The sequence below is a fragment of the Pristiophorus japonicus genome, chromosome 3, assembly GCF_044704955.1.
Source record: "Pristiophorus japonicus isolate sPriJap1 chromosome 3, sPriJap1.hap1, whole genome shotgun sequence".
Taxonomy (NCBI): domain Eukaryota; kingdom Metazoa; phylum Chordata; class Chondrichthyes; family Pristiophoridae; genus Pristiophorus; species Pristiophorus japonicus.
Window position 1 is genome coordinate 176,301,656 of NC_091979.1, and position 14,959 is coordinate 176,316,614.

The 14,959-nt window shown below is 43.8% G+C and overlaps 1 protein-coding gene across 1 annotated transcript in view; it reads left to right on the plus strand.

Annotated features, from left to right (window-relative positions):
* Window positions 1-13,592, plus strand: part of LOC139259416 (protein S100-B-like) — a 40,115-nt gene extending 26,523 nt beyond the window's left edge. Inside the window, exons 3-4 of the mRNA XM_070874879.1 lie at window positions 1,850-2,018; window positions 13,249-13,592. Coding sequence (XP_070730980.1) covers window positions 1,850-1,996 — 147 coding nt within the window. The 3' untranslated portion in view covers window positions 1,997-2,018; window positions 13,249-13,592. The remainder of the gene's footprint in view (window positions 1-1,849; window positions 2,019-13,248) is intronic.
* The last annotated feature ends 1,367 nt before the right edge of the window (window positions 13,593-14,959 follow it).

Consider the following 14,959-nt stretch of genomic DNA (forward strand, 5'->3'; position numbering starts at 1 on the left):
GATGCTGCTGGTTTGTACCTCCACTAACTCCCATGCAAGTTCTTGGGAGGGGGCAGTGCCCCACCCCCCAACACTAGGGCGAGAAATTGTTTGTGTCCCATATGCTAACGGGAGGCACAAACAATGCGAATTTCTCCCCTAAAATTTTTGACACTTTCTGTAAGTGCTGCAGTTACTTCCTGTAACCTTTACCCTGTCACACTTCATTTATCCTCAGGTTTGCCATGATCAATGCCATGTGATATCCGCTAATTATATTGGAAAACAGATGCTCTGGCATATGATGAGGGCATTCAGTCCATCAATTATCCATTATTTTGTCTATGTATATATTTTTATTGTATTTATTTTCATTTTTCTCCCCTCTTCTCCAGAAGATCCTCTCATGCAGAGGTATAGTTCAATAGGCAACCCTCTCAAATGATGCCCAAATTGTTTACTTTCTATATGTGATCCTTGGCCATGAGTGTTGGCCCACAATTCATTCATGGAGCCGAACCCTGTTCTATCTTCATGCAACGTCAACACAGCAGGGCTCTCTGGATAGGGATCAGGAACGAGCACCCTAGTTGATTTGTTTTCCTCCTTCATAGCCCAGAAATACTGATACCAATTGTAGTGCCCAAATTGCTGTCCCAGCTGAGACCAGCTAACAATGCACAGACCAGGGATGGAATTTGGGAGCTTCTGGTCTCTATGGCTCTGTATCTCTGTACTGTATAGCATGCATTGGAGTGAGTCAACGGCCATAATGACCCAAGGATTCAGATGATGGTCATAATCTATAATGTAATTTAAACCCATTTGACCGATTTACAAGGTCCTAAAATAGCCCGACTCAACCTTTTTGAAGTGCATTGATAGTGTTTGTGGGGGAATTTTTTACTTTCGATATTTTATTTGGTTTATGTTTCTGACCATTCCAGTAGATGAGCCCTGTTCATCTATCAAGGAAAGTGCTTTCACTTGCCTAAATAGCTAAATAAATTAGTAGGCACCTTGGAATTAATTGAAGAACCCTCTGCATTTTATTCCAGCCTACTGATTTTATCACACGCCTTGACGTAATTTTCCCTGACTTTGGAAGATGGCAGAATAAACACTTCACTGGACCACGGCTTAGGCGTTAACTGCCAATCTAATTTATTAAACAGTAGAAGAATAAGTAACCAGTAGCAGTGACACAATGTAGATTATACAGCAGATTTTAAGACTATCTCACATGAGCAGAAAATAACAAATGGTCACACCATACTGAATGTACTAAATATCCTTGTCTTCTTTTTTTCTCATTGTCCATGGAAGCTCTTTGGCCTGACTAACTCTCTCTGAAAACTTTAGACAGCCTCCCCAATTTGAACCAGGCAGCCTGAGAAATAGTTTGAAAAAAATTACTGGAAGTAAGCACATTTAGATAAATATCTGTCCAGTTCCAAAAGAGCTGCCAATCATATAAATTCAAACCAAGCCTACAGGATGTTTGTATTTGAATTGAATGGCTTGTCTCTTCTTTTGAACAACTGGCTCAAGGAAAGTGACACATTTTGAAATTATTATATTAAAATAAAAGAATGGTTTTCTGAATGAATCATTTTTTAACTGACTATGTATCGTGAAAAGAATTGGAGAAGCAAACGCCATGTTGGAGGTAAATCTATAATGTAATGAAATATTACAGGTCTGTTGCTTGAAGTGTTAAGCTGCTTGGCACTTGACTTTAAATTACCATGCATATACTTTTTAAAAGCAAAAAAGTTAATTTAAGGTGAAGGTATGCAGGATGATCTGTGCTGTACATGTGTTCATTGCTTTTTGAAGTTTGTGTTTTCTTTTAAAAAACATCTTTTAGGACATCAAAGACCAAGAGACACTGGACAAGCTGATGGAGAGCCTGGATGCTGATGGTGATGCAGAGTGTGACTTTCAGGAGTTTGTTGCTTTCATTAGTATGGTAACTGCGGCTTGTCATGAGTTCTTTGTGCTGGAAGACGAATAGGTGGATCATGTAATGGCACAATGTAAGACATCGTTTTCTTCATATTTCCCACTTCTAATGGCTTGTGAGAAGTCAGAGTTATGACAGAGCATTCAAGTTTAATTTATAGAGTTTGTAAATAAGAATTATTAATGAGCATCATCTGCCAAAAATATCAACCCACAGTCTAATAGCAGGTCCAGAGAAATTCATGTCTTCCTGGGCCAATTGATTATGTTTGTTTTCAGCTCACATTGAAAAGCAATAATTTTACCATGGTTAACCCAGTTATAGTGAGGGATAGTCCTTTGAGTATGGATTTAATGCATAATGTTGGGACAGCGTTGAGGGATCTTCATGTTCCTTTGAACCCATGACATGTGTGACCTGTAAGAACTTGACAGAGTAGTGGAAAGGAAACTTAATTCTGCATCTAAGCCTTGCTCTACTTGAGGTGGGGTGCTTTCTAGGCAGAGTATAGAGAACTTTATTTGGTGCCTAACCCTGTGCTGTACCAGAAATGGGAGTGTTTCATGACACTGAGTGGAAAGAAAGAACTTGCAGTTATACAATCTCTCATCCCATCTCTCAGAAACATTGCAAAATGCTTCACATAGATTGAATTACAACAGCTACTGTTGTGGGTAAGTCCATCAGCCATCTTTTGCTTGCCACAGTTCCATAAACAGTCGTGATATAAATGACCCATTAATCTGTTTCTGCTGGTGTTTGTTGAGGGTATAATGTTGGCCAGGAGAGCTCCCTGCTCTTTTTCAAATAATGTCAGGGATCTTTAATGTTCACCTGAGCTTCTCAATTGAAGGACAGCATCTTCAGCATTGAAACAGTCCCTCAGTATTGCATTGGAGTTTCAGCCTAGATTATGCACTGAAGTCCTAGACTGGGGCTTGAACCTTCTGACACAGAGGTGAGAGTGCTACCACTGAGCCAAGCTGACACTTTATAATGATAAGAAAATTGTTCAATTCTCAACATTGGTATTCTTCATCCTGCACACAATATTAACCAAAAGGTGGGTAATTGATATAATACAACCACCAGTCAGCATCTGTCTGCTTGCTGCCTCTACTTGTTTTCAAGCCTTTAGAAATAAAAATAAGGCTTGAATGGAATGAGTTCAATACTTTATGAAAATCAGCACTCCTCAGCAATTGAAACACCCTCTGAATGGTTGTGAGGTGCCTGGAATGTGTGATGTCAAGTACATTGCATTCTATTTCCATGGCAACTCTCAGACTCTGTTGTTCAAGAATGGATTTTTAATGTTTTCCAGCATCTCCTCTAATGAATGTCTATTTGCTTTTTTATAGTTAAGGAAGTTGGAAAGATTTAAAATGGTAGACAAAGGCACTGAGCTCAGTGTGAGATCATTCTGTCAACTCCCTCCTGGTCCACTGAGCTGACCAGCTTAATGCCTTTGAGTCACAAAGCCATGTTGGTGCCAATTTAGGCCTAATTGTGGACTGTATTGCACTGTGCATCTATGCAGACTGTCCTGAACTCTACATTTAGGACTCTGACAACCAGCAAAGAGAGGAGACTGCTTAATGTTATTGAAACATTTAAGATTCTGAGGGGTCTGGACAGGGTAGATGCAGAGAGGATGTTTCCCCTCATGCGTGAATCTAGAACTAGGGAGCATAGTTCCAGAGTGAGGGGTCGCTCATTTAAGACAGAAAAGAGGAGGAATTTCTTCTCTCAGAGGGCCGTGAATCTTTGGAATTTTCTACCTCAGCGAGCTGTGGAAGCTGGGTCATTGCATGTATTTAAGGTGGAGATAGACTGATTTTTGAATGATAAGGGAGTGAGAGTTATGGGTAGCGGACGGGGAAGTGAGTTGAGGCCAGGATCAGATCAGCCATGATCTTATTGAATGGCAGAGCAGGCTCGAGGGGCCAAATGGCCTACTCCTGCTCCTATTTCTTATGTTCTTATGTTCTTAATCCCATCATTGTGCATTGGATTCAAACCTGGATCCCAGAGGTGAAAGCTTAGTGTGCCAACCAACAGCAGTCAAGTCAGTGATCTGCTTATGTACACTTTCTCTCACAGGGACTTGTCCTGATGTCACATAGTTCACATTTCTTATTCAACATAACCAAAACTTGAAATCAATCAGGCCTCAGAAGCCAGTAAAGTTAATTAATACAGGCACCTGGTGTAGCAAGTCATTTTGTTTCTCTTTACTGAGTCACATAGCTCTGTAAACAATTTATTTATTACTGAATGGCAGAGGAAGTGACTTCAATAGAAACATAGAAAATAGGTGCAGGAGTAGGCCATTCGGCCCTTCAAGCCTGCACCACCATTCAATGAGTTCATGGCTGAACATGCAACTTCAGTACCCCATTCCTGCTTTCTCGCCATACCCCTTGATCTTCCTAGTAGTAAGGACTACATCTAACTCCTTTTGAATATATTTAGTGAATTGGCCTCAACAACTTTCTGTGGTAGAGAATTCCACTCTCTGGGTGAAGAAGTTTCTCCTCATTTCGGTCCTAAATGGCTTACCCCTTGTCCTTAGACTGTGACCCCTGGTTCTAGACTTCCCCAACATTGGGAATATTCTTCCTGCATCTAACCTGTCTAAACCCGTCAGAATTTTAAATATTTCTATGAGATCCCCTCTCATTCTTCTGAACTCCAGTGAATACAAGCCCAGTTGATATGTCAGTCCCGCCATCCCGGGAATCAGTCTGGTGAACCTTCACTGCATTCACTCAACAGCAAGAATGTCCTTCCTCAAGTTAGGAGACCAAAACTGTACACAATACTCCAGGTGTGGCCTCACCAAGGCCCTGTACAACTGTAGTAACACCTCCCTGCCCCTGTACTCAAATCCCCTCGCTATGAAGGCCAACATGCCATTTTCTTTCTTAACTGCCTGCTGTACCTGCATGCCAACCTTCAATGACTGATGTACCATGACACCCAGGTCTCGTTGCACCTCCCCTTTTCCTAATCTGTCACCATTCAGATAATAGTCTGTCTCTCTGTTTTTACCACCAAAGTGGATAACCTCACATTTATCCACATTATACTTCATCTGCCATGCATTTGCCCACTCACCTAACCTATCCAAGTCACTCTGCAGCCTCATAGCATCCTCCTCGCAGCTCACACTGCCACCCAACTTAGTGTCATCCGCAAATTTGGAGATACTACATTTAATCCCCTCGTCTAAATCATTAATGTACAATGTAAACAGCTGGGGCCCCAGCACAGAACCTTGCGGTACCCCACTAGTCACTGCCTGCCATTCTGAAAAGCACCCATTTACTCCTACTCTTTGCTTCCTGTCTGCCAACCAGTTCTCAATCCACGTCAGCACACTAACCCCAATCCCATGTGCTTTATCTTTGCATAATAATCTCTTGTGTGGGACCTTGTCGAAAGCCTTCTGAAAGTCCAAATACACCACATCAACTGGTTTTCCCTTGTCCACTCTACTGGAAACATCCTCAAAAAATTCCAGATTTGTCAAGCATGATTTCCCTTTCACAAATCCATGCTGACTTGGACCTATCATGTCACCTCTTTCCAAATGTGCTACTATGACATCCTTAATAATTGATTCCATCATTTTACTCACTACCGATGTCAGGCTGACCGGTCTATAATTCCCTGTTTTCTCTCTCCCTCCTTTTTTAACAATTGGGGTTACCCTCCACTCCATAGGAACTGATCCAGAGTCTATGGAATGTTGGAAAATGACTGTCAATGCATCGCTATTTCCAAGGCCACCTCCTTAAGTACTCTGGGATGCAGACCATCAGGCCCTGGATGATAGGGTAAATTAAGTAATTTTAGTTAGTTTACTGGCAGGCTAAACAATTTTCTTGATCAAATTCCTCAGTCCAAATAATACTGCAACATAGCTGATAAAGAACTTGCAACCAACCAAAGCAATACAAACTCCCTGCTGTATATGGTCCACGGCTCTGAGTCATACAGGAGGGCGGGTATCACGACAGCCCTGTGGACCATAAGCTTGGTGCCAGATTTGAGGGCCTGATCCTCAAACACTCTCTTCCTCAGGCGACCGAAGGCTGCGCTGGCACACAGGAGGTGGTGTTGGACCTCGATGTCTGCCCTTGCTGATAATAGGCTCCCGAGGTATGGAAAGTGGTCCAAGTTGTCCAAGGCCGCTATGTGGATTTTGATGAACGGGGGCCAGTACCTCAAATCGCTGGAGAAATGCCACCAATGATGTCTCCACAAGATCATGCAAATTCCCTGGGAGGATAAATGTCAGTGTTCTCGATCAGGCCAACATCCAAAGCATCAAAGCACTAACCACACTCGACCATGCCCGTTGGGTGTGCCACATTGTCCGCATGCCCGACACAAGACTCCCAAAGCAAGCGCTCTACTTGGAACTCCTACACAGTAAGCGAGCCCCAGGTGGGCAAGGGAGGTGTTTCAAGGACACCCTCAAAGCCTCCTTGATAAAGTGCAAAATCCTCACCGGCACCTGGGAATTCCTGGCCAAAAGCCACCCAAAGTGGAGGAAGAGCATCCGGGAGGTCGCTGAGCACCTTGAGTCTCATCACCGAGAGCTGACAGAAAACAAGCGCAGGCAGCGGAAGGGGCGTGTGGCAAACCAGACTCCCCATCCACCCTTTCCTTCAACAAGTGTCTGTCCCACCTGTGACAGAGACTGTAATTCCTGTATTGGACTGTACAGTCACCTGAGAAACATAGAAACATAGAAAATAGGTGCAGGAGTAGGCCATTCGGCCCTTCGAGCTTGCACCACCATTCAATATGATCATGGCTGATCATGCAACTTCAGTACCCCATTCCTGCTTTCTCTCCATACTCCTTGATCCCTTTAGCCGTAAGAGCCACATCTAACTCCCTTTTAAATATATCTAATGAACTGGCCTCAACAATTTTCTGTGGTATAGAATTCCATAGGTTCAAAATTCTCTGAGTGAAGAAGTTTCTCCTCATCTTGGTCCTAAATGGCTCACCCCTTATCCTTAGACTGTGACCCCTGGTTCTGGACTTCCCTAACATCGGGAACATTCTTCCTGCATTTAACCAGTCCAATCCCGTCAGAATTTTATATGTTTCTATGAGATCCCCTCTCATTCTTCTAAATTCCAGGTAATATAAGCCTAGTTAATCCAGTCTTTCTTCATGACAGACCTACCATTCCGGGAATCAGTCTGGTGAACCTTCGCTGCACTCCCTCAATAGCAAGAATGTCCTTCCTCAGATTAGGAGATCAAAACTGTACACAATATTCAAGGTGTGGCCTCACCAAGGCCCAGTAAGACCTCCCTGCTCCTATACCCAAATCTTCTCGCTATGAAGGCCAACATGCCATTTGCCTTCTTCACCGCCTGCTGTACTTGCATGCCAACTTTCAATGACTGATGTACCATGACACCCAGGTCTCGTTGCACCTCCCCTTTTCCTAAGCTGTCACCATTCAGATAATATTCTGCCTTCCTGTTTTTGCCACCAAAGTGAATAACCTCACATTTATCTACATTATACTGCATCTGCCATGCATTTGCCCACTCACCTAACCTGTCCAAGTCACCCTGCAGCCATTTAGCGTCCTCCTCACAGCTCACACTGCCACCCAACTTAGTGGCATCAGCAAACTTGGAGATATTACATTCAATTCCTTCGTCTAAATCATTAATGTATATCGTAAATAGCTGGGGTCCCAGCACAGAAACTTGCGGTACCTCATTAGTCACTGCCGGCCATTCTGAAAAGGACCCGTTTAGTCCTGCTCCTTGCTTCCTGTCTGCCAACCAGTTCTCTAACCACATCAATACATTACCCCCAATACCATGTGCTTTAATTTTGCACACTAATTTCTTGAGTGGTACCTTGTCAAAAGACTTTTGAAAGTCCAAATACACCACAGCCACTGGTTCTCCCTTGTCCACTCTACTAGTTACATCCTCAAAAAATTCCAGAAGATTTGTTAAGCATAATTTCTCTTTCAAAAATCCCTGCTGTCTTTGACTGATCCTGTCACTGCTTTCCAAATGCGCTGCTATTACATCTTTAATCATTGGTTCCAACATTTTAGCCACTACCGATGTCAGGCTAACCGGTCTATAATTCCCTGTTTTCTCTCTCCCTCCTTTTTTAAAAAGTGGGGTTATATTAGCTACGCTCCAATCCATAGGAACTGATCCAGTGTCTGTAGAATGTTGGAAAATGACCACCAATGCATCCACTATTTCTAGGGCAACTTCCTTAAGTACTCTGGGATATAGACTATCAGACCCTGGGGATTTATTGGCCTTCAATCCCATCAATTTCCGTAGCACAATTTCCTGACTAATAAGGATTTCCTTCAGTTCCTCCTTCTCGCTAGACCCTCAGTCCCCGAGTATTTCCGGAAGGTCATTTCGAATTTTTTTCTCTTCATATATCTATCGAAGCTTTTGCAGTCAGTTTTTATGTTCCCCGCAAGCTTACTCTCATACTCTATTTCTCCCTCCTAATTAAACCCTTTGTCCTCCTCTGCTGAATTCTAAATTTCTCCCAGTCCTCAGGTTTGCCACTTTTTCTGGCCAATTTATATGCCTCTTCCTTGGATTTAACACTATCCCTAATTTCCCTTGTTAGCCACGGTTGAGCCACCTTCCCCGTTTTATTTTTATGCCAGACAGGGATGTACAATTGTTGAAGTTCATCCATGTAATCTTTAAATGTCTGCCTTTGCCTATCCACCTTCAGCCCTTTAAGTATCATTCGCCAGTCTATCCTAGTCAATTCACGTCTCATACCATCGAAGTTATCTTTCTTTAAGTTCAGGACCCTAGTCTCTGAATTAACTGTGTCACTCTCCATCTTAATGAAGAATTCTACCATATTATGTTCACTCTTCCCCAAGGGGCCTCGCACAACAAGATTGCTAATTAATCCTCTCTCATTACACAATACCCTGTCTAGGATGGCCAACTCTCTAGTTGGTTCCTCAACATATTAATCTAGAAAACCATCCCTTACACACTCCAGGAAATTCTCCTCCATCGTATTGCTACCAGTTTGGTTCGCCCAATCTATATGTAGATTAAAGTCACCCATGATAACTGCTGTACCTTTATTGCACGCATCCCTAATTTCCTGTTTGATATCATCTCCATCCTCACTACTATTGTTTGGTGGTCTGTACACAACTCCTACTAGCATTTTCTGCCCTTTGGTGTTCCGCAGCTCTACCCATACAGATTTCACATCATCCAAGCTAATGTCCTTCCATACTATTGCGTTAATCTCCTCTTTAACCAGCAATGCTACCCCACCTCCTTTTCCTTTCTGTCTATCCTTCCTGAATATTGAATACCCCTGGATGTTGACTTCCCAATCTTGGTCACCCTGGAGCCATGTCTCCATAATCCCAATTACATCATATCCGTTAACAGCTATCTGCGCCGTTAATTTATCCACCTTATTACGAATGCTTCGTAATAAGGTGGAAGAACTCACTTTTAGAGTGGAAGCAAGTCTTCCTTGATTTCGACGGACTGCCTATGATGATGACAAACTCCCTTCACATCATCCCATTGCCACACACTTGGGAGAAAAAATTGGCTTGGTTTGTGCCTCCCATTAGTGCCTGCGGAGGGTGGTAACATGATACTAAGGGTTTACCAACCGGGCACGGCGAATTCACCAATGCCCGCGAACTTCCCTGGCAGTTGACGCTGGTGTCAACACTTACCGCCTCACTCTCTTGTGCCCCGTTGATCGTGATGTTATCCGGTGCACAGTGCCCCATTAGTGCCCCAGATGTGATATTCGCTCCTGCCCCCCACAGCATCGCCGGACGTCAACAACACCAGCTGCAGGTGGTGTTGTCACCTTCGCTGGCCGCATGGGGAGCGATATTTAAAGGCAGTGATGGTCAGTTAGGGCAACATTTATTTCTTCCACCAGTCTGGTGCCTCCTAATTTGCTTTGACACCATCATTTCTCAACCCTGCAACCTCTTCGAATGCTTGGGGCTGTTATGCATGTAGCCAGGTCCCATGGCCCCACAGAGATAGCATGAGGATTGCTTCAAACCAACATTGGCCCTTCCCGTTAAGTGAGGGAAGGAGTCTCCAAGGATGACAGTGCTGCATGAAGCATTACTCAGTGCTCTGCTGCTACCGACCCTCTCACTCACTTTAGCGCTCTAAGGGATGTGGTAGCCCTTGATTTAGTGCTCCACTTCCCTCTTGGAGTGCTAAAGCGATGTTCCCTGGAGCAGCAATTCTTTTTCGCCTGCCGATACTTTTTTGCTCCCTGAAAAGTTATTGCCCCAAACGGACGTTTCGCAATTTCTGGCCCTCAGAATTTCAGGGCACAAGTTCCCAGCCTATCTGGATATTTCTATCAACCTCTATTTCACTATATTATATTTTCCTTGGTGTGAAATGTGCAGTAGGTTACTCTTGAAGCTTATTTCTTGCTCTTACTGGGCAAATCCCAGAAATAAACAGTTATAGGAAAAATAAATTACTTGCAGTGGACTTGTGTATGGCGGAACTACTATGCACTATAGCCAAAAGGAAACTAACCGTTGCATTGTGGCACAAGTAATATAACCTAACCTAATGATTCTTCTCCTTTACAAGTACAGTCCAGTCTGAATTTTTCCTTTGGATTGTTGATGTAAATTCCTGGGGTCAATTTAAGTACCTGCACCTGGCGTTAATGGGTTTCAAAATGGAATCGACGGCCTTACTGCCCCATTAACAGCAGCTCCATTTTGAAAGGGGCCTACTGTTAGGTGCCCAAAACACCCGCCTGTTTTAGGTGATGGGCCCCTTTTAATATGGAAATCGGGTTCCTATGATATAAGTAGAATGGATCAGCAGCCGAGTGCTGGGGAAACCCAAACAGGAGCAGCCTAAAAAACAAAAACAAGAGGGGGAGCAGTCTTGGGAATTAACTACTGATGGAAACAAAATGGAGAAATAGAACAGGAATGGCAGTGACTCCAAAAAATCAAAATGGAGCAGTCCACAATAATAAAGCAAAAGGTATCAAATGGAGAGGTACCAGCAGAGAATAAGGCCTTGGAGAAGAGGGCCTAGGGAGCAACTTCTGTCAGAATGGGGTCTGGGAAAATTAGGAGAAGCAGCAGAAGAGCAGGCTCTTGGGAGGCAAGAGAGAACAATAACAGAAAGTGTCTCAGGAGGGAAGGGGCAGTTGGAGGAGCAGTACAGGCCCTGAGGAGGGAAGGGGCAGCACCGACTCTGAGGAGGGATGGGGCAGTGGGGGAAGGAAACCTGGATCTGAATCGCCAGTTTGAATTCTAGCATCAAACCAGGACTCCTACCCTCATGTGACTAGCACCGTTTTTCAAATCCAGTGATTTCAAAGTCACAACTCTGCATTTTGTAGGTTGAAATTGGCACCAAAAAAACTCAAAGGATTTAAGACAAGATGCCGACCCCTAGGTGCCCTTTGACTAGACAACTTGTGTCAGCCTTACGCTGAAATGACAAATTTTTCTGCTACTGGTGTCATGATTGCAGAATGCCAATGAGTAGGTGTAGGGTGTCACAGCAGAGGAGAAATTTGACACAAAATATCTGCAGCCATCACTTGTGAAGCAGTAACCTTTATAAGAGATGATTCGTAACTATGCAACTGGATGGACTAGGGGAGTGGCACATGAATTTTTATATTGATAAATGGATTGATACGCACATTGGAACAGGAGCCATGACGTGTGTACATGTTGAAGGGACATTCATTAACAAAGGTGGAAAAGGAGCTGTGTGCAAATATAAGCCATTCAACATAAATCTGTGATCACCAAGAATAATCTAGAATAAAAAAAAACAGAATATGATGTATCTCAAAGATATTTGGTGAAAGTTATTTTAACATTGCAGTGATCTTTGGTATGGCTACATTTACCCTCAAAAGGACACTGGCGTGTAGGGGAGGATGAAGACAAGAGCTTTGAACTTGCAAAGAAAATAACTTGACCTTGTTTTCATGGGAGGAAGGATACAAGGGAGACATGAACTGTATTTTAAAAGGCCAAGACAAATCAATATTGTAGGTGCCTGCAGTGTATTTAGTAGGACTGTGGGCAGGAAACTACAAGTCTTGAGTATAAAATGAACAAGATTCTAGCAAGACTCAGAAAGAGTATTTCCACATCACAGAACAGTGACTGTGTGAAATAAAGTCCCAGATAAATCAGTTCATGCTGAGTCAATTAAGACCGTTAGATATAGAACTGTGAATAGCTGGACTAAGAGTTAAAAGGTTAGAGGTGGTGGAATATAATGGCTGAGCTCCTAAGATTATATAAATATCACGCTAAGAAAGGCAACAGGTGAAAGATGTATAATGTGTGATGTAAAGTCTGAAGAAGTTTTGTTTCATTTACTTTAGAGGGCAAGAATTTTTCCTCAAGCAATGAAATAGCTTCTGTAGAACCCATGATAAAGGGGAGCAAACTGTCAGTTTGCCTCAGTTGGTGGCACCCTTGCCTCTGAGTTAGAAGGCTGTAGATTCAACACTCCCCCCTCCCCGCTCCCCCCCCCCCCGACAGCTTGAACACCTCACCTTGGCTGTGTTTAAAATCATGACAGGTTTAGATAAGGGGCACAGATTTAAGGTGATTGGCAAAAGAACCAGAGGTGAAATGAGGAAAAACATTTTTACGAGACAAATTAATTAGGATTTGGAATGCACTATCTGATATGGTGTAGATACAGATTCAATAGTAGCCTTCAAAAGGTAATTGGAAATATATGTGATGGGGATATGGGGAAAGAGCGGGGGAGTGGGACTAATTGGATTGCTTTTTGAAAGAGCTGGTGCAGACTCAATGGGCCGAATGGCCTCCTTCTGTGCTGTGCAATTTTCTGATTCTATGACACCTCAGTGCAGCATTGAGGAGTACTGCCCTTGTAGGAGGGACATCCTTGAGCTGGGTTCCTCACTGTTTGGGGTAGCCATCAATCCTCATCAATGTGGCGTTCAACAGGAATCCTGAGCTTCTGCAATTGTGGAAGCAAGAAAAGGAGGGGCGGCCTCTGTGGCCATCAATTCCATTTCCTTAAATAACAAGTGGCCCACTGGGTCTTCTGTAGCCAAAACAGTTTATCTGCACATGTCTGGTAAACTCACTAGTTTTGACTGAAGAGAAGCAAAATCCTTATGTTCCCAGCAACAGGTTCTTCAAAAAAAAGTGCCAGATGAGATCTTGTTTGTCATTTAAATCTTTTCGTGCAGTTTATTCATTTTGTTTTCCTTCACAGGGCGCTGGAAACAAAATGTGTAGCAGGGCTCTGCCTATATAGACACTGCAGAAGTAACATGCAGCTCCAGGCAAGCACACCGCTTGCAAACTAACCTTCACCTCTGTGTAGCTGTGAAGAAGCCCATTATCCTGCATAACGCATAGGGCTTCAACTACAGATACTGATGGACAGCAGTAATTCTGAAAGCAATGCAACCTAACTGCTGATAACAAGGATCATGTAATGTATAGATGTGTTTAACTAAGTAAAGGACTAACAATGTCTCTTAGCATACCTGAATGGATATATCAGTAAATGGTTAAACATGCTTGTAATGGATCCATAAATAAAATCAGGCACATTGGACAATTGCACCATTGTGTACGGCTTATTTAATTCCAGCTCTCTCTCCTGAAAGTGCTGACTCCTGCTGAGTTAGGGTTCCATCTCTAGTTCTTCATGTGTGAGCTTCAGTGGGGAGCTTCAGTGGGGTGCCCAGCCTGATATTGTTTATATGCACGCACTTTCCAGTAGTGGTCACTGAATAGAGATCAAGAGTGAGATCTCAGACTGTTTTGTTTCCTTCCCCACTTCCTAGACCTAGAATGTTGAGGCCAATTATACTGCTTTGACCAACAACAACAACAACTTGCATTTATATAGTGCCTTTAACGCAGTAAAACGTCCCTTATCTCAGCAGGCATCGCAGCTGATTGAACCTGGTATCTTCCTGATCAGGTATAGCCACAATGAACAAGAATTGTTCAAGGAGCGAACAGCAACCCTTTTAAAATATAATAGCAGATCTACCTTGAGGGTGGAAATTCGGTCGTGCCTTATTTAGGGCAGTAACCCAGCTGGACCGGCAATTTTATTGCCTTGAAATAGTTTGTGCCCTCTGCCCAGAAATTCATCAGAATCGGGTGATGAGCTGACAGGCATTAAATCAGCCGTTGCACACCAGGGGGTAGAAATTCAGCACTGCCTGAAATGGGTCACACCTACCGCTTCTGAAGTGTTTTATCCACCGTTGAGGATTAGGTGGCTTCCTGCATGAAATTCAGCTCTTTGTCATTTTTTTTGGAGCAGACCGGAAGTCGCTCATAATGGGGGTGGAAGTGCAGCAGTAAGCACTCTAAAGAGGTGGAAGTGGAGGCAGGACAGAGTCTCTGCCGCTGTCAGTCATCAGCTTGGCGCTGATGACATCATGATGCATGTGCATCACCACCTCGCTACCCTTCACTTAAAGGGGAGAGCCGCTGCGAGCTCTGTGTTTATTTTAGTTAGGTCGACTGGGCCACCAGGAAGGGTTTCGGCAGGTCCAGCAGCCTGGCATTCAAGAGGGGCTGCCAGGTTACCTGTTGGTAGCCAGGCTGAACCCGGGGGCACAATTGTCAGGCTGACCTAGCAGTCGGCCGACAAAAAAAACAAAATGGGGGCTGCAGCAGTGCGTCCTCCCTTTGAATGGCCACTGCACAGTCATGTCGCACACACTGAAAAGGCTGTGCACCGACAAAAAAAGCTGTCGGGGGCACCGCTTGGTGTCCCGAAGATTTTTGTAGCTGAATTTCAGTGGAGGTGTGGGACATCGGCGGTGCACTCTTTGATGGCACACTTAGGAGGGTTTGGCAGCAGCGAAGCAGAGGTGGGGACTGCCGGAAAAACCACCATTTCGCTGGCGGCGGCCATTGGACTCCAAATCGGCGGCCACTCGACTTCGCCGGCCGCC